Below are 22086 nucleotides of genomic sequence, written 5' to 3'. Positions count from 1 at the left end.
ATGATGTTTTGGGAGACTGTGCTCTTGGCTTTTTTAGCATCTCTCTTCGCAACTGTTATTGGTGGACTATATGCGATAGGAGCCTTCCGCAAGAGAAAAGCCAAGGAACCACCATTGGACAAAGGTTTCATTCCATGGCTAGGCTATGGTATAAATTTCAAGAAAAACCCAGTGGAATTTTTGGAAAGGATGAAGAAGAAACATGGGGATGTTTTTACAGTGCTAGTTGGTGGCAATTATTTACATTTTGTGATGGACCCTCATGCTTACAGTCGCATCATAAAGGAGTCAAAAGACAAACTGGACTTCAACACATTTGCTTCTGTGATAGTTTTCAATGCGTTTGATTTTCACACATCAGAATCTCATCATAAGATTGTGCAAACAATTAGCAAGAAGTATCTCAATGGGAAGAATCTAGCTGTCCTGAACCAGGTTATGATGGAGAAATTGGAGACTGTCATGCTTCACAGCCAAGGTTCAGGCGGGAGAAAAAGATCTTGGCAACAGGATGGAGTCCTCCACTTTAGCTACAAAACCATCTTCCAAGCAGCTTTCCTGACTTTGTTTGGCACTGATCCAGACCAACATGTTGCGGAGGAAGAAAAAGCTGGAGAAAACAACCTCATGCAATGTGGAGAGCTATTTGACGATTTTAAGAAATTTGACAATTTCTTTCCCCAAATGGCTCTTAGCCTTCTGGATCCTCTGGGCAAAAAAGAAACACAGAGGTTGAAACACATCTTCTGGAATGTTCTGTCTGTAGAAAAGGTTTATCGGAAGAACAACATCAGCAGTTGGGTCACTGAGCAAGATCGCCAGATGGCTGAAATTGGAATGACTGAGAAGATGAGAGCTCAATTCCTCTTTCTTCTCCTCTGGGCATCTCAAGCTAACACCGGCCCAGCTACCTTCTGGATTCTTGTCCATCTCCTAAAATATCCAGAAGCAATGAAAGCAGTGCGGAAAGAATTGGATAATGCACTAAGAGAGATTGGTCAAGAGATAGAGTCAGACAGCCCCATGATCCATGCCACATTGAATATGATGAAGACCCCTCTTCTGGACAGTGCAATACAGGAAACGCTGCGCTTGAAAGCAAGTCCTTTTCTGTTCAGAAGTGTGATGCAGGACACAAACATTAAGATGGCTGATGGAAGAGAATACGTCTTACGGAAAGGAGACCATCTACTTCTTTTCCCCTACATTTCACTACATATGGATCCAGAAATCCATCCTGATCCTCAGAGATTCAAATATGACAGGTTCTTGAACTTGGGTGGCACCAAACAAGAATTTTATAAGAATGGGAAAAAGCTGAAGCATTACAGTATGCCCTTTGGTGCTGGTCCCTCTATGTGCCCCGGGCGATTCTTTGCCGTTAGTGAGATGAAGATGTTTGTGATCCTGATGCTCACCTACTTTGACATGGAACTGGTTAATTCAGAAGAGGAGATACCTCCAGTAGATGGAAGCCGCTATGGGTTTGGAACCACACATCCTTCTCATGATATTCAGTTTAGGTATCGATTACGAGTGTAACCTAGCTTTCATAGCTTTCCAGCACATGGGAGGGGAGGCTTTAAAGTTTTCTCATTTCATCATGAAAATTATTGGATTACAATAATTTTGACAACTTTTTGCTGCCTCAGCCACATTCTCCTTCCCAGTCATTTTAGGGGATAAATGGTCTATTGTTTAAGACAGTCCATTGCTTAGGGGATAAATGGTCCATTGCTGCTCATCCTCATTTTTTAATCTTATGGTGAGTGGGCTGTTATAGACCTACAGGAGGAAGCTTCTGCATGAAAAACTTGCCATATATTCCTAGCCTGGGTGGGTTCCTGAATTGAGCTCCAGCCAGCCTGGAATGGGAGCCTCCTAATTCTGATATTAGGGTAAACATAAGGATATTGAGGAGTAGGTACACTTAATCTTTCTCATCTATCCTTTTTCCGTGGTGCTGCACAGACCTAGAGAATCAGAATCGGCTGGCTGTCAGCACCCAAAACTGGAAATCTTACTGCTATTTGTGAAGTCCAAATTCTCTGTGCCGACAATGAGATGTGTTATCTCAGTTACACAGAGGTTTATTATCTCTTTATTATTTTTGGCTGGCCGTATTTCATTTCCAAACTTCTAGGTGTGACTATTTGAGTTCACTACCGAACGTTGCTTTTGTATTACCTTAGTGAAGTCTTTCTGTTCTGCCATATTATAAGCTATTGGGGATTCAAGTGCATCAATTCCCCTTTCCACCTTGAATGTTTCTGTTTTTGTTTTGCAAACTAATGCTTCATATTCCATAGTTCTCATACAGAGTACTACATTCATCTTTCCAAGTTGGGCTATTTCATAGTCTCCACTTTTCCCTTTTTAGTATAGGCAATGCCCCTGAGAGAGTATATTGTATGTGTGGGTGGTTCCATTTTGTTTCCAGGCTTGACCATCCAATTTCGTTGCTAACATAGATAGTGATTGTATATTGTACCTATTGTTGCAAAACAAATTAACTGTGTTAATACTGTGGAACTTTAGTACTGAAATGGGCTTATTGATTATGCTTTCATTTTGTTTTGTTGACTGCTACTGGTTTTTCTGACTGATTCACACTGAGTTCATTTGGGATATTCATTTAATAGATAGAGGCCAAACAGAGGTGAACCCAGCTATGGTCCGTATGCACCTGAGTAACCCAGAGCTCAATGAGTCATAAATGTGTGGAGTCATAAATGCTAATGAATAGTCATTAAGGGTGATAGACTGAATGCCAGAATGAACAAGATGTGGAGATACAGAGATACAGATCTTTGAAAGACCCCAATGCAGCTGGGCAACCCATCAATTTTGAATTTGTACCAAGTAGGTCTCTGTTTATTTTACTGCAGTAATTTTAAAAGAAAGTGTTGCTTCCTTTTCCTACATATTTTCAAACACTGCATTTTGTTTCCCCTTGGAGCCAACGTACCAATATTGCCCTTTGAATTTTCATTGCTTTCTATTATGCCATTAAATAAAGAGCTAAATTTCTTATACGGTATTTGACTCTCTATTCCCACATTCACTGAAACTGTTGTAGCCGTTTCAAAAGTTAGCTCTGTCTCTGTGAACTTGAGTAACCCAGAACCTTCAAAGACTTTTGCAATGTGCTGTACATTGGGCAACCTCTGTAGCAAGTTAAGAAACTTCAGTTAGTTCAAAGCACAACAGCAGAGATGTAGCCAAGGGGGGGGGGGGGTTTTTGGGGGTCCGGACCCCCCCCTTCCAATAGAAAAATGAATGGTATGTCACCCACAGCAAAGCAAATTGAGGATTGACCCCAGGGGCTGTGCTGTTCCCAATGGAGCAAACATGCTGGGAGTTGGTGATATTTGTTGCTGTACTTTTTAAACTAAGGAGTGAAACACACAGGCCAAATAAAGCGGTTTGAAATTGCTTTGGAGGTGGACCATTTAGATGATGCACATCTCCAAATGGGGTGGAAATCACATCAAAGCTGCACTCCAGGGTTAAATACCAGAGCAAAAAAACTCCCCAGAATATTCTGATTTAGTCCAGAAAATGCACACCTTCAACCCTGCATATAAATGCCCCAATGTGAGAGTGGTTCCAAAGGAGCGATCTAGCCTAACTCTAACCCTAAAGCTGCATATAAACACAATGGTGCAGGTGTTCAATTTGATGTACCCAAATGGTCGGGGCAGCGATGGGAAAAAAAGGAATGTGTGACACCTCCAATGGATGTAATTACAACATACACAAACCAGACAGTCCAAGAAGGGGCATGGGGTGAAGAAGGGTAAAAGGGGCATGTAGGGAGGTCTCCACGATTGTGCTTTGCCAGTGTCCATATTTGTTATGTGTGCCAATGTGATACATGTACAATGCATATTTTTCTTACCTATGCAGAATTTCTTCTGTATGCACAATTTTTTCAACAATTGCCCCCCCCCCCCAATTTCTTCAAATGCAATCTAGGCTGCATGACTGGCAATTTCACACTCTCTGGGCTATCTCAGACCCAGCAACAACCCTCAGAAAACAACAGCAAAGTCAAAATGTGGTTCAACTAAGTGCTTACAGAAGCAGCCTGAAGCATGCACTCTGGGCCTGGTGAGATACAACCACCGTTACCATTGCTAGCCATATGGTGTTTTTAATAAATAATAATAATAATAATAATAATAAAACTTTAATTTATATCCCGCTTTTTGTTTCCACAATCAAAGCGGCGTACAACCTTTAAAAAATACAATATATACAATTTCCCCCCTTAAAAAAGGATTAAGCAATTCCATCTATTAAAATTACAGACAATAAAAATCTAAAACCAGTACAATAATAAAATAATGGTGGGCAGAGTCTTTGCTTGTATATGTCTGTGGGGGGAGCGTTACATGGCCAGGATCTATTCCGGGAAGGCCTGCCGGAAGAGATCCGTCTTGACAGCTTTCTTGAAGCTCTCTAGGTAGGCAATTTGACGGATCTCGTCCGGCAGGCCATTCCATAAAGTGGGAGCGATTGCAGAAAAAGTCCTCTGGTAGGTTGCCGTCAATCTGGTCTTTGTGGACAGCAACAAATTCCTCCCAGAGGATCTGAGGGTACGGGGCGGATTGTACGGAAGGAGGCGGTCCCTTAAGTAGGTTGGGCCCAAGCCATGGAGGGCTTTAAAGGTAATGTGCAACACCTTGTACTGTGCCCGGAAACGAATAGGCAGCCAGTGGAGTGATTTTAATATAGGTGTAATATGGTCACTCCTAGTTGTTCCTGTAATCAATCTGGCTGCCATATTCTGTACCAGTTGAAGTTTCTGGACTAGGCACATGGGTAGCCCCATGTAGAGTGCATTGCAAAAATCAAGTCTTGAGGTTACCAGCGCATGTACTACAGTTTCGAGGTCACTCCGTTCCAGGAGAGGGTGCAGCTGACGTATCAGCCGGAGCTGATAACAGGCACTCTTGACTGTCGCATTCACCTGATTCCTCATCTGAAGCGACGAGTCAATAAGCACCCCTAAGCTGCGAACGCAGTCCTTTGAGGGGAGCGTGAACCCCTCTAGGACTGGAGGTTGCAGCCCGATACCTGATTTGGGGGCCCTTACCGTAAGTACTTCTGTTTTGTCTGGATTCAGCTTGAGCTTGTTTTCCCTCATCCAGTCCATTACTGCTGCAAGACATTGTTTGAGGGGAGAAATGCCATCTGCTGTCATTGCTGATGACCGAGACATGGAGAAGTATATTTGGGTGTCATGAGCATACTGATAACACCCCGCTTCATGTCTATGGATGATTTCTCCTGGCGGTTTCATATAGATGTTGAATAACATCGGGGACAGGATGGCTCCCTGAGGGACGCCGCAATTAAGCTCTGTTTTTGAAGAGCAACTGTCCCTGAGTATCACCCTCTGGAATCTACCTGAGAGGAAGGAACGGAACCACTGCAAAGCAGTGCCTCCAATTCCTATTTTTCTTTTGTTGAGTGTACAGGTACATGAGTGGCTAGATGCACCATTGACCCATTGCACCAGCCAGTCATCACACACCCTATGAAGCAAATCATAGAGTTGGAAGAGACCTCAAGGGCCATCCAGTCCAACCCCAATCTGCTGTGCAGGAAGACGCCATCAAAGCATCCCCAACCGATGGCCACCCAACCTCTGATTAAAACTCTCCAAAGAAGGAGATTCCATCACTCTATGAGGCAGTGTCTTCCACCATCGAACAGCTCTTACCATCAGGAAGTTCTTCCTAACCTTTAGGTGGAATCTCTTTTCCTGTAGTTTGCATCCATTGCTCCATCTCCTATTATCTGGAACAGCAGAAAACAAGCTTGCTCCATCCTCAATATGTCATCCCTTCAAATATGGCTATCATATCACCTCTTAACCTTCTCTTCTCCAGGCTGAACATACCCAGCTCCCTTAGTCACTCCTCAAAGAGCATATATGGGGAGGGGGGGCTCCATGATTGTCCTTTGTCAATGTGTCATTGGGCACATCGATCCACTGTATGGGTGGATTTGTCTTGGTTGTGGCCCCCGATCTCTCTGACCAGGGAAGGCTAAATATCTCACAAAACTACAAAGCCCAGGATTTCAGAGCATTGAGCCATGGCAGTGAAAGTGGCGCCAAACTGCATCATTTGTGCAGTGCAGATGCAACCACTGTTTTACAGGGGTTCCATTTCTTTTGGAAGGCAATGCCCCAGAAGGTGGGATTCTTATTCGAGTCTTCTGGAGCCCCTCGGGGGTCTGTTTTGACCACCATGCTATTTAGCATATATATCTCAAACCTCTGGCAGAAGTTATTTGGTGTTGTGGCACCCTGTATTGCCATTATGCAGACCAAAAGAAATATACCAGAAACTTCTCATTTCTCCTTTCCAGCAAACTTCAAGGAAGCTATTTCAATTCTAAAGCAGTGCTTGGCATCAATAATAGATCAGATGAAAGCAAACAGACTGAAGCTTCATCAGGACAAGAATGAGGTGCTCCTGATCAGTTGCAGGATAAATCAAGGAACAGGGATTGAACGTATGCACTTACCTTGTGTCCCTATACTGGGAGGAAGGCAAGATATAAACAAACAAACAAACAAACAATAAAACAATAACTTACCTGGAAGACACCATTTTAGGTGTGCTTCTGGATGGAGCCCTGTGCCTAGAGGACCAGTTTGTATTTTCTCCTTTGAATGGATTTATTTTAAATGGTTTAAATGCTACTGTATTTTAACAGTATTTGTTAAATGTGTATTTGTTTTATTTTTGTAAGCTTCCTGAACGCTATGCTTTGGGAGGGGAAGGCAGGAGATAAATGAGATGATGATGATTATATATATATATATATATATAGAATAGAATACATCATCATTATCATCATCAGAACAAATCCTGCTAAGATAAGCCTAGAACAGGGTTGCCATAGATCAGGGCCAATGTCAAAGTATGTAACAACAACCAAAAATCTATTCCTTTGTTGTGAGTTTTGGTTTAGTTACCCATGTCTACCAGAATAGGCCTGCAGACAGGTTACACATTTCCCCCCCCAAAAGAACAATATAAACACCATCAGGCTTCATTACCCAGGACTTAATTGTTACCCACCTCAATGAAATGCCATAAGAATATTAGTGGAGTTTTTCTTCATTCAAAGCAAGGTGAGAGCACCATCTGCAGTCCACAACCAGTGATTCAAGGGATGTGTGTGTGTTTGCCTTTGTGTTATCTTGAAAGACGTGAATAAAAGTTTCCATAGATATACCTTTCAATGCAAGCATGCTCTTTTTCTTTCTGGGGAAAAAAAACTACAAGGAGGCTTTATCATGTGCAACTGGACAAGGCTGATGACTAAAAGGTAAACTGGCCCCATTCCCACTCGCTCATTTGCCCTGGATAGAACTGGGCAGATCCGGTTGCCCCCAGATCGAATTTGCTTGGAAAGAAGTGCCCACCACCCTTTACCTTGATCGGGGCAATTTGCCCCTCTGAAGTTCACATTTGCAGTACCTAGGGTTGCCATAAGTCAGGACCTCCAAACTGGGACAAATGTAGGACAAATGTAGGACACAGTTTTAATAAATGGAGGACATGTGAAAAAATTGATGATTTTTTTAAAAAAATGTTAATATAAATGCATGTTTCTTAGGCATGATCAAAATAGAGGACATTTTGAAATGTGACAGAAGAGGACATGTCCTGGAAAAGGAGGAGGATGCCTGGTCACCTTGTCTCTGGTCCAAAATACACTGCAGAAATAAAACATAGCTGGACTGAAATGCCCAGAGTTCCTCACCAAAGCTGCATCCGCACTGAGGAAATAATCCAGTTCGAGAGCGACTTAACTGTCCTGGGTTAGTGCTGGGGAATGCTGGGAATTCTGTTGCACTGCTGCCACTTGGCCTCCTTTTCCTTCCTCCTCCTTCTCCTCTACTCTGCTCTTCCTCTTCCTCGGGTGCAGGTGCAGAGGAAGCAGGGAGAGGAGGAAGAGAGGGAAAGAGGAGATGGAGGAAGAAGCTAAAAAGGGCGAGCAGCAGCAGGGCAGCGGGCGCGAAAGAGGAGGAGGAGGAAGAAGGAAAAGGAGGAGGAGGACAAGCATTCGCCTCTTCTGTCACACACACACAAAATAATTTTTAAAAAATGCCTCTTGGAAAGTGAGACGCCGTACAGGCAGCAAGCCAAGGAAAGGGGAATGTAGCACAAGTATTCACATTCTATTCATATGTATCCATCTGTAGCATAAATAAAATTACCCAAAAAAGGGGGGGGGAGCTGCTTGCAAAAAGCCGGTGGGAGAGGGGAAGCATGATCCTCCCACTGCCCCCCTTTGACCTAAATCTCTCCCTGAACTTGACCCAATCATGCCCGGGGCTGAGTTCATATTTTCCGGCAGCAGAGAAGAACCAGTTTTTCCAGAAAGAAAGGGTAAATAGTCCTCTTTCAGAAACATCGCACTAAAGGGGATTTGCCCTGGATCTGGTGTGGAAGCCCCTGATCGGGTAGTGAAAAAATCGGCCTCGAGTGAGAACTTCCAACTTTTAAACCGGTTTGGGAACCGGGGTAAAATGTAGTCTGAATGGCCCCAAAGAGGATATTGCTATGCATATAGTGATGCTAAAAACATGGTAGGAAGGCAGAGAACTTGAGAGGAAAATAATGATGGATGATATATTTTGTCCACCAGTGTATATCAAAATGTTACTTGCATATGTTGTTGTTGTTGGTTTTCTTGGCAAGATTTGTTCAGAGGAGTTGTTCTTCTTCCTCTGAGTCTGAGAGAGTGTGACTCGCACAAGGTTGCTGAGTGAGTTTCCTTGGCCAAGACAGAACTTGAGCCCTGTTTTTTTGGTCTCAAACCATTACACCACACTGGCCCATCAGTAAATGGCAACTGTTTTAATCTATCTGGGTCTAAAGCTAGCGTGCGTCATAGTGTTTGGGCTGAAGAAACCAGATTGAAATCCCTCTCCTGCCAAGAAGCCTTCCCCAATTTTTATCTCCCAGTTTAATATACCTCACAGGGTTTTTGTGAGGATAAAATAGGGAAAAAACATGATGTTGCCTGAATAGAAATGTAATAAGTAAGAATCCAGAGCAGTGCCCATGATAGTCTGTTGCAGCAAAAAACAAAGAGCCTTGTGGCATTTTTAAGGCTGGCACATTTTATTTAGGTTAAGCATTAGTTTAATAGATTTATGATGGATGATTAATCCACCAGAAATAAATAGAGAACGCCCGGGTGGAGTGTGTCGATTGCTTCATTGTCACGTGTTATTTCTCATAAAAATTAGAACAGAAATAAAATTTCAGCTGTGTCCAAATAGACATCAATGAATCCTGCTTTTCATTCAGAAAATAAAAAACACATGCCTTTGAGAAGACCAGCCTTTTGATGGCAGCAAAGAGCAATTGTAAGTACCTATATAAGTTACTCATCCTGAAATTGCTTTGCAGAATCCAACAGGTCTCCAAGACCTGTTTTCCAACTTTGCATTTAAATAATTAAATAATTAAATAATAAAAATGCTGTGACTTAGATATCCATGTTTATGGTCACTCTTTCAGGTGACCACAAAAAATGAAGCAGGAATGATATAAAACAATCTGATGTGGATTATGGGCATTGGCACTGATGCATGAATTAGCTGCCCTGTCTAAAATGTTGAACAAACGACTGGAAACTCCTCGTGTTTGGTCAACATTTTTTGAGCATATCACTAACATATATCATCCTAGGCTGCATGCCATCCTCTGGAATGATATACAATTAGCCCTCTGCATCTGTGGCTTTGACTTTTGCCCATTTGATTATTTGCAGTTTTGATTAATCTGTTCTCTCTAGGAATCTCTAGGTCCCCCAACACAACTGTGCCAGACGCTGGCCATAGAGTTGTGCTGGTGAACCTAGAATTTCCTAGAGAAAACACTTCTCTGGGCATTTGTGCGATTCTATGGTCAGATTCTGGCAGATGGAGGACCTGGAGATTCCTAGAGAGGTATTCTTTCAGGTAAAAAGAATAGTGGTTTTTCCACATTCATAGAATCATAGAATCATGAATGTGGAAAAACCACCCTTATTTAGGGGTCCTTCATCCCTATCCCCAGCAAATGTGGAGGGACCACAGTACTCTCTTAGATTTTGTCATTGGAATAAATTCTGTAACTGAGGGGCTCTACAGACCGCCCCAAAGGGACAGAGGGATGCAGTCCCTTTCCTTGCCAGATTGAGGCCACAGTAACCTCACACCATGGCCCTGATCCAGCCTTTTGATAGTGCAAAAAGGAGCCACAAAAGTGGCTCCTTTTTGTGCCCACAAAAGGATGCCATAGCTGTGGAGGCTCAGCTATATGGTGCTCTTTTGGCACTGCATTGTATGGATGCAGCGCCAGAGGCATGCCATGATGCTACACACTGTGTGGAGCAGTGCATGGCATCAAGGCGCCCTGGGAAGGTGGATTCGGGCACCACATCCCAAATCTGCCTCCATGCCAGTCTTTCAGGCCGGTCTGTAAAGGGCCTTGCTAATGCTCATCTTCCTTTTTGGTCATAGATGTTTTGTCAGATGGTTGTATCCTTTTGTTTTTGGTTTCATCTTGTTATTTCCTGTCCCTTCGTTTTATTTGTACAGTATTATTTAAATCACAAGATTTCGAAACAAGAACAACAAGGTTCCTTATTTATCCAAGCATGCTTTCAACTCATGCCTGTGTCCTTCCTGCCCTATCTCTCTCCTGAGGGTGCTTACAGAAAAGCGCCATGCAGTTGTGCTGCCTCATTCATGCAAGTTTATTCAGTCAGCAGCCCTCCCATGTTTTCCCAGAGTTTCCCAGTCTTTATTTTTTTTTCCTTCACAAAAGAGCTTCATCTAGCTAGATATCATCTTCAGGGATGTGCCAAGGATCCTTGTAAGCCTCTGCAGATGCCTGCAGTGCTTTAGTATGTCGTGCTAAAGGAAAATAGTCAAGCATGCATTCGGGGTCCCAGGCACACTCATCAAGCCGCTTTTCAAAATCAGGAGTTTTCTGACTTTGAAGAGCGGCTTTCTGGGCACTCCTGGGACCCAGGCTGCAGCCGGGCTGTATTCAGCCGTCGGATTCAGCGACGAATTATATGCTGCCTCCTGAATTAGAATTCAACTCGGGAGAGTTTTTAACGGTGCAATAAGCTCCTTAGTTTAGATCACCTTCTATCTCTTTTAAGTGTTTAGATTTCTCCCTGTGCTTTCCCAGCTACATGTTATCTTAAGAAAATGGCCACCAGAGCATCCCTGGAAGTGGGGATGGACCTGGGCAGTGTTCGGGCAGAAAATTCGGTGGCAAAAATCTTCTGATAACATCAGAATTAAGCTTTAAGACGGATAGAGGTCAGCTGAATTTAAAAGCCAAGCAATAAGCTCCAAGGATGTGCGATGTGCAGGAAAAGCTACCGGACATGGATGGAGCTAAGAAAACGCACAAATGTCAAAAAGTCAAAGCAAAGAGAAGGGTGACTACATTAGCAGTGATTGCCAATGATCTATGATAAATGATTTGGTAATAACACTAAAGGCACAATACTGTATGTGATGGTTCTTTTTGTGTACTGGTAGAAGAATGATAATTGGTGTAACCCAAGACCTAGGCTGCATCAACACTACAGAATTAATGCAATTTGACACTGCTTTAACTACCATAGCTTAATGCTATGGAATTCTGGGATATGTAGTTATGTGAGATATTTAGCCTCCACTGATCCAAAACATAGAATCATAGAGTTGGAAGAGACCGCAAGGGCCATCCAGTCCAACCCCAATCTGCCATGCAGGAAATCCAAATCAAAGCATCCCCAACAGATGGCCATCCAGCCTCTGTCTTTAAACAAGGAAGGAGACTCCACTACACTCCGGGGGAGTGAGTTCCACTGTTGAACAGCCCTTACTGTCAGGAAGTTCCTCTGTTGAGGTGGAATCTCTTTTCCTGCAGCTTGGATCCATTGTTCCTGGTCCTGTTCTCTGGAGCAGCAGAAAACAAGCTTGCTCCCTCCTCAATATGACATCCCTTCAAATATTTAAACAGGGCTATCATATCACCTCTTAACCTTCTTTTCTCCAGCTCCCTAAGTCGTTCCTCATAGGGCATGGTTTCCAGACCCTTCACCATTTTAGTCGCCCTCCTTTGGACACGCTTCAGTTTCTCAATGTCCTTTTTGAATTGTGGCACCAAGAACTGGACACAATATTCCAGGTGGGGCCTGACCAGAGCAGAATACAGTGGCACTATTACTTCTCTTGATCTAGACACTATACTTCTATTGATGCAGCCTAAAATCACATTGGCCTTGTTAGCTGCCGCATCGCACTGTTGACTCATGTTCAACTTATGGTCTACTTGGACTCCTAGATCCCTTTCACATGTAGTTTCATTCAGCTAGGTGTCCCCCATCCTATAGCTGTGCATTTTATTTTTTCGCCCTAAGTGCAGCACCTTACATTTCTCCCTGTTGAAGTTCATTTTGTTAGCTGTGGCCCAGCTTTCTAGTCTATTCAGGTCATTTTGAATCTTGATCCTGTCCTCTGGGGTATTAGCTATTCCCCCTAATTTGGTATCATCTGCAAATTTGATAAGTATGCTCCCAATTCTGTCATCTAGGTCATTGATAAAGATGTTGAATAGCACTGGGCCCAGGACAGAGCCCTGTGGGACCCCACTGGTCACTTTTCTCCAGGATGAAAAGGAGCCATTGTTGAGCACCCTTTGGCTTCGGCCGGTCAACCAATTACAGATCCATTTAACAGTTCCTTTGTCTAGCCCACATTTTACAAGCTTGTTTGCAAGAATGTCATGGGGAACTTTGTCAAAGGCCTTACTGAAATCAAGATATACTATATCCACAGCATTCCCTTCATCTACCAAGCTGGTAATTTTATCAAAGAAAGAGATCAGGTTTGTCTGGCATGACTTGTTTCTCTGAAACCCATGTTGACTTTTTGTGATTATGGCATTGCCTTCTAGATGTTCACAGACTCTCTGTTTAATGATCTGCTCCAGAATCTTTCCTGGGATTGATGTCAGACTAACTGGACGATAATTGTTGGGATCCTCTTTTTTCCCCTTTTTGAAGATGGGGACAACGTTTGCCCTCCGCCAGTCTGCTGGGATCTCTCCTGTTTTCCAGGAGTTTTCAAAGATTATTGCCAATGGCTCCGATATTACATTTGCCAGTTCTTTTAATACCCTTGGATGGAGTTCATCTGGTCCCGGAGACTTAAATTCATTTAGATTAATAAGGTGTTCCTCTACTATCTCTTTACTTATTCTGTACTGAAATGCCCCTATTCTGTCCTCTGCTCCATTATCCTCAGGTTGAGCACCCTTTGCCTTTTCTGAGAAGACTGAGGCAAAGAAGGTGTTGAGTAATTCTGCCTTTTCTCTGTCTTCTGTTAGCATTTTGCCATCTTCTCCACGCAGTGGCCCTACTGTTTCCTTCTTCTTCCTCTTGCTGCGGACATATCCAAAAAAGCCCTTTTTATTTTTCTTAACCTCTCTAGCAAGCCTGAGTTCATTCTGTGCTTTAGCTTTTCTGACTTTACCCCTACACATGCCTGCTATTTCTTTGAATTCCTTTTTCGTGATTTCCCCCTTTTTCCATTTCTTATACATGTTCTGTTTCAAACTCAGCTCGGTTGAAAGTTCCTTAGTCATCCATCCTGGTTTCTTGAGACACCTCCCGTTTTTCTTTCTCACTGGAACTGTTTGAAATTGTGCCTTCAGTATCTCCCTTTTGAGAAACTCCCATCCGTCCTGAACTCCTTTATCTTTTAATATTTCTGACCATGGAATTGCCCTCAATACTTCTCTAAGTTTACTGAAATCCGCTCTCCAAAATCTAGGATGCGTGTCTGACTATGCCTGGCTTCTCCTTTCCACTGTATTACAAACTCCAGGAGAACATGGTCACTTCCACCTAAGGATCCCACCACTTGCACCTCATTAACCAAGTCATCCTTGTTGGTTAGGATCAGATCTAAAATAGCTGAGCCTCTTGTTGCCTCTTCCACTTTTTGGACAATGAAATTGTCTTCCAGGCAAGTGAGGAAATTGCTAAACCTTGAGGATTTGGCTGAGTTTGACTTCCAACAAATATCAGGATAGTTGAAGTCGCCCATCACTACTAGATCTCTCTTTTCTGACTGTGTGGTCATCTGTTCTAGAAAGATATCATCCAATTCCTCAGTCTGACTTGGGGGTCTGTAGTAGACTCCCACCGTAACATCCTTGTTGTTTCCCTCCCCTTTAATTTTTACCCAGATGCTCTCCACTTGGCTTCCATGATTGATGCCCTGGATCTCTTCACTGGTGTAAATATCTCTGACATAAAGTGCTATTCCTCCTCCTTTCCTGTTTGGCTTGTTTCTCTTAAAAAGGTTATATCCTTCTATTTCTACATTCCAATTATGAGACTCATCCCACCAGGTTTCAGTGAGGCCAATTATATCATATTTGCTTTGTTGCACTAGGATTTCAAACTGCAGTAGTCCAGTTTGAGACCACTTTAACTGCCCTGTCTCAATGCTAGGGAATTCTTGGAATTTTACTTTTGTGAGACATTTAGCCTTCTCTGTCAGAAAGCTCTGGTGACACAATAAACTACAGTTCCCAGGATTCCCTAGCAATGAGCCAGGGCAGTCAATGCGGTCTCAAACTGGACTGTTTCTGCAATGCGTTTTGGACCAATGTTACAGCCCTCAGGTGCCACAATAAACTACACATCCCTCCATCACAGGATGGAGTCACAGCAGTTAAAACAGTGTCAGACTGCATTAATTCCACAGTGTGGCTGCTGCCTTGGACAAAGGCCTTTAATTTCAGAAATCTTGTCATTCTTTCCATGGGTCAGAAACAAGAAATTGAGTCTAAAATTGCTCACATGTTAGGAAGAACGATGCCACTCGCCTTCAGAAGCTATGGCTGGTTTGGTGGAGGTTTTTATCATGCCATCGTCCTGCTTCATCCACTAAATTTTACATTGCCATCCTCCGCTAGTAACCCTCCCTTGTTTTTCCTTTGCTCGCTCCAACTTTATTTCTTACCACAGAAAATGGGTTAATAGCCAAAGGATGGAATGGCCTTTTAATTGCTGGGTTGAGGAGCCCTCTGGCTGGGAACACCCTTTAATTGAGCTATAGAGGTTGGCATGCACCCACACTCACTTCCTCAGTCGGGCTCCTGCCCTCGATTTTCATCCTGGGTTACTACAGGTTGAGTCTCCCTTCTCCGAAACACTTGGGACCAGAACTGTTTGGGATTTCAGATCTTTGGATTTTAGATTATTTGCAAAGACATGATGAGATACCTTGGAGATGGGATCCAAATCTGAATACGTATTTCATATGCACATGCACATAGCCTGAATATTGCAGATTTTATTCACAATGTTTTTTTTAAAGAAGTTTGGGTATGAAACAAAGCTTGGGCACATTGAACCCTGGGCAAGTAAAGGTGGCACTATCTCAGCTATCCAGGCAGACATTTTTGGATTTTGGAATATTTTGGATAAGGGACACTCAACATGTATCGTCCAAACCTTGAGTTACTAAGGGTCAAGTCCTCTTTCGTTACACAAACAGCATGCAACTTAGGGTTGTCATGTACCCTTGTCTTTAGGGTATTTAGGCCCCTTTAAGGCCCTGTCTGATCTTGGAAGCTGAGCAGGGTCAGCCCTGGTTAGTAGTTGGATGGGGGACTACCAACAAATACCAGTTTTTTTGTTGTTGTTAACTGTTCTCGAGTCGATCTCGACCCATGGCAACCCTATGGCTGAGACATCTCCAAGACCCCCTATCCTCCACTGCTCTACTTAGAATCATAGAATCATAGAATCATAGAGTTGGAAAAGACCACAAGGGCCATTTAGTCCAACCCCAATCTGGCATGCAGGAACTCTCAATCAAAGCATCCCCGACAGATGGCCATCCAGCCTCTGTTTAAAGACCTCCAAGGAAGGAGACTCCACTACACTCCGGGGGAGTGAGTTCCACTGTCAAACAGCCCTTACTATCAGGAAGTTCCTCCTAATGTTGAGGTGGAATCTCTTTTCCTGCAGTTTGCATCCATTGTTCCGCATTCTAGTCTCTGGAGCAGTAGAAAACAAGCTTGCTCCCTCCTGAATTTGACATCCTTTCAAATATTTAAACAGGGCTATCATATCACCTCTTAACCTTCTCTTAACCTGCTTAATTCCTGCAAGCCTGTACCCATGTCCTCTCTAATAGAGTCCATCCATCTAGCATGCGGCCTTCATCTCTTTCTGCTTCCCTCCACCTTTCCCAGCATTATTGTCTTTTCCAATGAGTCCTTCATTCTCATGATGTGTCCGAAGTACAACAGCCTCAATTTTGTCATGTTGGCTTCCAGGGAGATTTCCGGCTTGATCTTTTCTAGGACCCATTTGTTTGTCCTTTTGGCTGTCCACAGGATCCTCAGCATTCTTCTCTAGTACTCCATCTCAAATGCATAGATTTTTAAATACTATCACAATTGCTATCACAAATATTCCTATCACACATACCAGGTGTCGTGGGTTATATACCAGAGGAAAGAACTGGCAAAGCCACCTCAGCATTCCTTGTCTAAGAAAACCCTGTGAAATTCATGGGGTTTCCATAAGTCGACAGGCAACCTGAAGGTACCCACACAAACACATACACACACACATGTAACTTTACCTGTTGTACAGAAGCAAGAATTTCAGGTGTTGCCTTGTTACCTGCTGAAATTCCCTCTTCTACCGAAGTATTAGGATGTAGGTTAAAAGGGATTGCTATTAACATCAATGGAGTTTTTGTTCTTTTGTAAACTTTTGCTGGAGAGGGGGATGTCCTGTCGCTGCCATAGTCATATTTCTGTGAAAACAGCAGAGATGGAGGGGACCTTGTCACAGCTGTAGCACCTCCGACCTTGCAAAACCATCAGGATTATACTATGCACTGCAAAAATAATACAATGTGACACCACTTTAACTGCCATGGCTCTATCACATGGGATCCCGGGATCTGTTGTTTGTTGTGGCACCAGAGCTCTCTGACAGAAAAGAAATAATATCTCACACAACTATGAAGCCTAGAATTGCATAGCATGGAGCAATGGCAGTTAAAGCGGCATCAAACTGCATTATTTCTGCAGTGCAAAGTGGCTACTTCCTCAGAAACATGACCATTTCCATGGACAGGGTTTGCCAAATGAAAATGAGGACAGGGCTTTTGTTGCCATTAGTAGTTGTGTGGGAGAGAGATTTCAGTGAGAGCAATTTATCATGCAAGCTTCACGTGCTTAAATTTCCTTATCCATGCAGCTATTAATTGGTCATGCTAGATCTATAGGAGATAACAGCAAATAGATAACAGAATGCCAGCTAAGCACTCCTTAGTGATGAAACAAAATAGTGACCACACAGAGGCCTCATTCCCACTACCTTTTAAACTGGATTGCAAATCGGTTTGAACCAGTTTAAATGGCCATGGTTTGCACTTGAATCGAATCGCTGAAGTGATTTAGAGAGGGGCCCCATGCGCTAGACCCATTTAACCTCTATCTTTTTGATGCTGATTTTCTCCACGTCTTTTTAGATATATAGATTCCGCGCAAATGTCAACCAGATGCGGATTGGACTTGATTTAAATTTGCCCTTTGGCCGGCTGGAGTGGGTCCATTTTGAATCATTCATCAATGTGAACCACAAGTGGGTTATTTTATTTTAATTTGCAGCAAGAAAATGCAATTGGGGCAGATGTAATGTGAAACACGCTCCACTGCCAAACCAAACCATCGATTTGGATCACAAAGTGATTTGTAAGTGGCAATGCAGCCATAGGGTGAGAAGTAATGCATGGTAGCAGGAAAATTGGCTCTTTCACTAAATGTTACCGCAGAGAATATTGTACTTGAAAAGAAAGGATCATGACATCAGTGTTGCTGGGTTGTCTGAAATCTATGGGCCCACAGCATGCCACAGTCTGGCCACAGATTTTTATTCCCCCCAGAAAATCCAGTTTAAATGTTGTTCCTTACACTTAAAGGCCTTGGCACAAGAACTGTTGTGGTAATTTAGAGTGTATCTACACTGTAGAAATAATGCAGGTTGACACTGCTTTCAATGCCATGGCTCCAGTCCATCCTACAGAACCCTGAGATTTGTAGTTTTGTGAGACACCAGCACTTTTTGGCAGAGAAGTCTCAAGACCTTGTTGTTTGCCATAATAATAAAAATTATTATTATTATTATTATTATTATTATTATTATTATTATTATTATTTGTATCCCACCTCTCCCTGTATTGGATCGAGGCAGGTAACAGCAAACAAGAACAATAAAATCAAACATGAATATCAATAGATAAAATCATAACAGGACATATTCAAGTTGTTTCCAACTTATGGTGACCCCTATCATGGGGTTTTCTTGGCAAGATTTGTTCACAGGAGGTTTGCCATTGCTATCCTCAGGCTGAAAGAGTGTGACTTGCCCAAGGTCACCCAACAGGTTTCCATTGACGAGCTGGGAATCGAACCCTGGTCTCCAGAGTTGTAGTCCAACCCTCAAACCACTGTGAAATGACAAATCCCTGTATTCCATAGGATAGAGCTACAGAACTTCAAGTGTTGTCAGATTGTACTGCTTCTACAGTTGTTGTTGTTGTTCTGTCCCCTCAGGTCATTTCTGACTTACGGCATCCAAAGGCAAACCTATCATGGGGTTTTCTTGGCAAGATTTGTTCAGAGGAGGTTTGCCATTGTCTTCCCCTGAGGCTGAGAGAGAGTGACTTGCCCAAGGTCACCCAGTGGATTTCATCACCATTTAGATAATCCAGCCCTGCTGATCACCTCTGCAATGTGCATCGAGACTGAGAGTATTCCAGGAACAGATTAGTCATCTAAACATGTGCTTCTGCAACATAGACAAGATATCAATCTAGTGCTTCCAGACATACCTGAAATGAGGACAGTGATTTTCATCATCATCATGAAGCACATTAAAGTTGTATGTATCTGTAGTGTGCTCAGAATATGAGTGCCCTGGTTTAAAAATTAGGTTTTTATAAACAGGGGGTCTACAGAGACACTGACCCTTTAAGGATGAAGAATTTCAGTGGTTCCAATTTTAACACAAACTAACTGGGGCTGAATCTGCACTGCAGAAATAATGCAGTTTGACACCACTTTAACTGCCATAGCTCCATGCTGTGGACAGGGTGAACAGGCATCCTCCTTTTCTAAGGCATGTCCTACATTTCAACCTTCTGTCCAGGATGAATTTCAAAATGTGCTCCATTTTTAGCATGACTAAGAAGAACAATATTTATATGAGCGTTTTTAGCATTTATTTTGTCATGTTCTGTTTTTCTTGAATGTCCTACGCTTTGTCCTCCTTTGCAGTTATGACATATGGTCACCCTGGCTGTGGAGTCCTGAGATTTGTAGTCTGTTGTGGCACCAGGGCTCTCTGACAGAGAAGGCTCAGTCAGGAGCTTATCACCCAGCATTTTAAACTGGCTCCAGTCTCCAGTGATCACAGAATCATGCAGCAGGAAAGCTTCCAACTTCGAAAAAGTGCTGGCAGAGCATGGCTGGGACCTGGCTTGGATGCAGGCTGATGGCGGGCGGCAATTAGGCGATGATTTAGCATGCGATAATCCCCACCTCCATCCCGCATCTCAGCTCCAACCTGGGAGGCTTGAGCTGGTTTTAAAGTCCATCTGATAAGCTCCTTAGAGTTAACCCAGTTGAGATAAGCTCAGTTGAGTTTAAGAGCTGATGTACTGGACTGCACTATAAGTTTCCAGCATAGGGAGTGTTCCCACATTAAATTCAGCATAGGTTAAATGTATGTTACAGGTACATGTATAATACAGTTCTACATAAGATCACTGGAAAAGGACATCCACGGATGCATCCCTCTGCCAGTGGCCTCATTGGGCAACCACACCCTTGCATATTGGCAGCAAATATTACAACTCCATGATTCTGTGATCAGTAAATTAAATGTGTAGTTGTAACAAGAGGTTGAATCTGTACAATGAGTGTACCCTAGCTCAGCTGCATAGTAGCTACTATGGTTTGACTCTTCAGTTCAGCAATCTGGTTATTGGTCATTCCTCAAAGGAGGTCCTCAGGTATTTCTTCATTCTCCTAGTCACAAGACAGTAGGTGGAACACAGTACCCACACAGGAGCCTTGCAGAGCAGAGTCGCTATAACTCTTTTTGGTCAGGGGTTCAAATCCTACTGAAGCAGGAAGAAACTCCTTGGATCTGTGGCATGGAAAGTCTCTAGTTTCTGCATTGGAAGTACATACTTCATCTACTTCAGAAACTCAGTGCTAATTGTTATTTGTGCAAAATAGTTCCACACCTCCCTGTTGACTCACTCATGTCTATAGGGAATGCTTGTTAACCTCTAGTTTATGTAACCATTGCTTTAGTCCTGTTTTCCACAGACACACAGACAACCTGTAAAGCAGTAGTTTTTATTGCCACTGAAATATTTGTTGGGCACTTACACATTTTGATGGTTTTACTGCTGAATTTATTTTCACTTGTGTTATTGGCATGGAATTTAGTAAGAGTGCTTGCAAGATTGAGTCTTAAATACATTGAAAAATACAGTTTTTAATTTTATAAATCTTTATTCAAAACACAGTCAATATATATATAAAACCTCCACACATTAACTACAGTTGTCCATGTAATTATCACATAATTCATGTCAATTACTTATCAATATGTTATCTAAACCCCAGTCATTTACAAATTATCTCCTATCCATTCTCTTACACCATCGCCATCTATCACTTGCTCACCTTTAATACTCTTTCTTCTATCATTTCACATTTAAAAACCTTCTAATTCCTCCTACCCTTCTATCCTCCTTACACACTTCGCTATCCTTCTACCTTCTCCTTCCTTCCTTCCTTCCTTCCTTCCTTCCTTCCTTCCTTCTTTCCTTCGTCCTTCTACCTTACCTTCCTTCACTTACTCAAACATTCCTTCACTTCTCAAAACTTCACTTCACATTACTGTGCCATTCATACCTTGACTTCCTCCCTTGCATTCTTCATTATGTGCATGATGAGATATCTAGTCTTAACACAAAAATTCATTTATGCTTCATATTCACCTTATCCATGTAGCCTGAATTTAATTTTATACAGTATTTTAAATAATTTTCTGCATGAAACCAAGCTTGTGTACAATGAATCCTCAAAAAACCCAAAGGAGTCACTATCTCAGCCATCCATGAAAAAAAGCTTTAGGTTTTGGAATATTTTGGATTTCAGGATTCCAGATAAGGGAGACTCAATGCGTACTGGGTTTGTGTGTGTACATGCGTGTGTGCGCGTGCAGATATATATTCAGACCCTTAGAATATATACGCTCCACACCCTGGAGCCCTGAATTGCCAACAATTCTCTTATGCAAACTCTATATAGCTCTGACCCTCAGAGGACAGCTTACCACCTGTTTCCAAGTCTCAGCTTTTAGCTACTTGTTTCCAGTGAGTTGTCTACACAATTAAAATACTCCCCATTCCAATAGAATATTCATTGTGGCCCCATGAAAGTCATAGGATTTTGGACTTTTTCCGGGAAAAGGGGTCCCTAAAAATTCCATAAATTCAACTGAAAAGGGAACTTTGTTTTTTACTGGAGTGTCCTTGAGGATGGGCATTATCAAACATGTGGCTGTCCATCCGTTGGCTCTGCATAGATTTGAAGGGATGTGCCTTTTTGGCAGAGGGAGCGCAAATAGATGAGAATTTGCTCAGGACAGTGAAGATAATGAAGCATTGATGCAAATGTGTGAAAATCCACAGTGGTTTGCATAACATACTTATGTGTAGACTAGCCACAGGTCATCTTCTTCTCCAGCCTCCAGCAGGTCAGGTCTGACTGCTGTGCTGCAGCCAAGGCACACTTTGTATGGCAGGAGCAGAAGAGAATAGACAGTGAGAAAGCAAAGAGCTGTAAATGCTGTCTTGAGTTCCTGGGAGAAAGAAAGATCCGTCCCCTTCCCTTCTGGCTTTGTCCTGTTCAGACGATGCACAGCTCAAACCACACT

At 42.7% G+C, this 22086-nt stretch overlaps 1 protein-coding gene across 1 annotated transcript; it reads left to right on the top strand.

Moving 5' to 3' along the window:
• On the top strand, positions 1-3013 carry LOC121934688 (5-beta-cholestane-3-alpha,7-alpha-diol 12-alpha-hydroxylase-like). Its single transcript, XM_042475416.1, has one exon. It carries the CDS (start codon positions 1-3, stop codon positions 1540-1542), a length of 1542 nt encoding a protein of 513 aa, XP_042331350.1. The 3' UTR covers positions 1543-3013.
• The last annotated feature ends 19073 nt before the right edge of the window (positions 3014-22086 follow it).

Source organism: Sceloporus undulatus, chromosome 6 (assembly GCF_019175285.1).
Source record: "Sceloporus undulatus isolate JIND9_A2432 ecotype Alabama chromosome 6, SceUnd_v1.1, whole genome shotgun sequence".
In the NCBI taxonomy this organism is placed as follows: Eukaryota; Metazoa; Chordata; class Lepidosauria; order Squamata; family Phrynosomatidae; genus Sceloporus; species Sceloporus undulatus.
Note: the sequence above shows the minus strand (reverse complement) of the source record. Positions and strands in the feature narration are given on the sequence as shown.

Excerpts from the sequence above, each read along its gene's own strand:
- LOC121934688 (XM_042475416.1), top strand. The coding sequence starts at position 1 with ATGATGTTTTGGGAGACTGTGCTCTTGGCTTTTTTAGCATCTCTCTTC.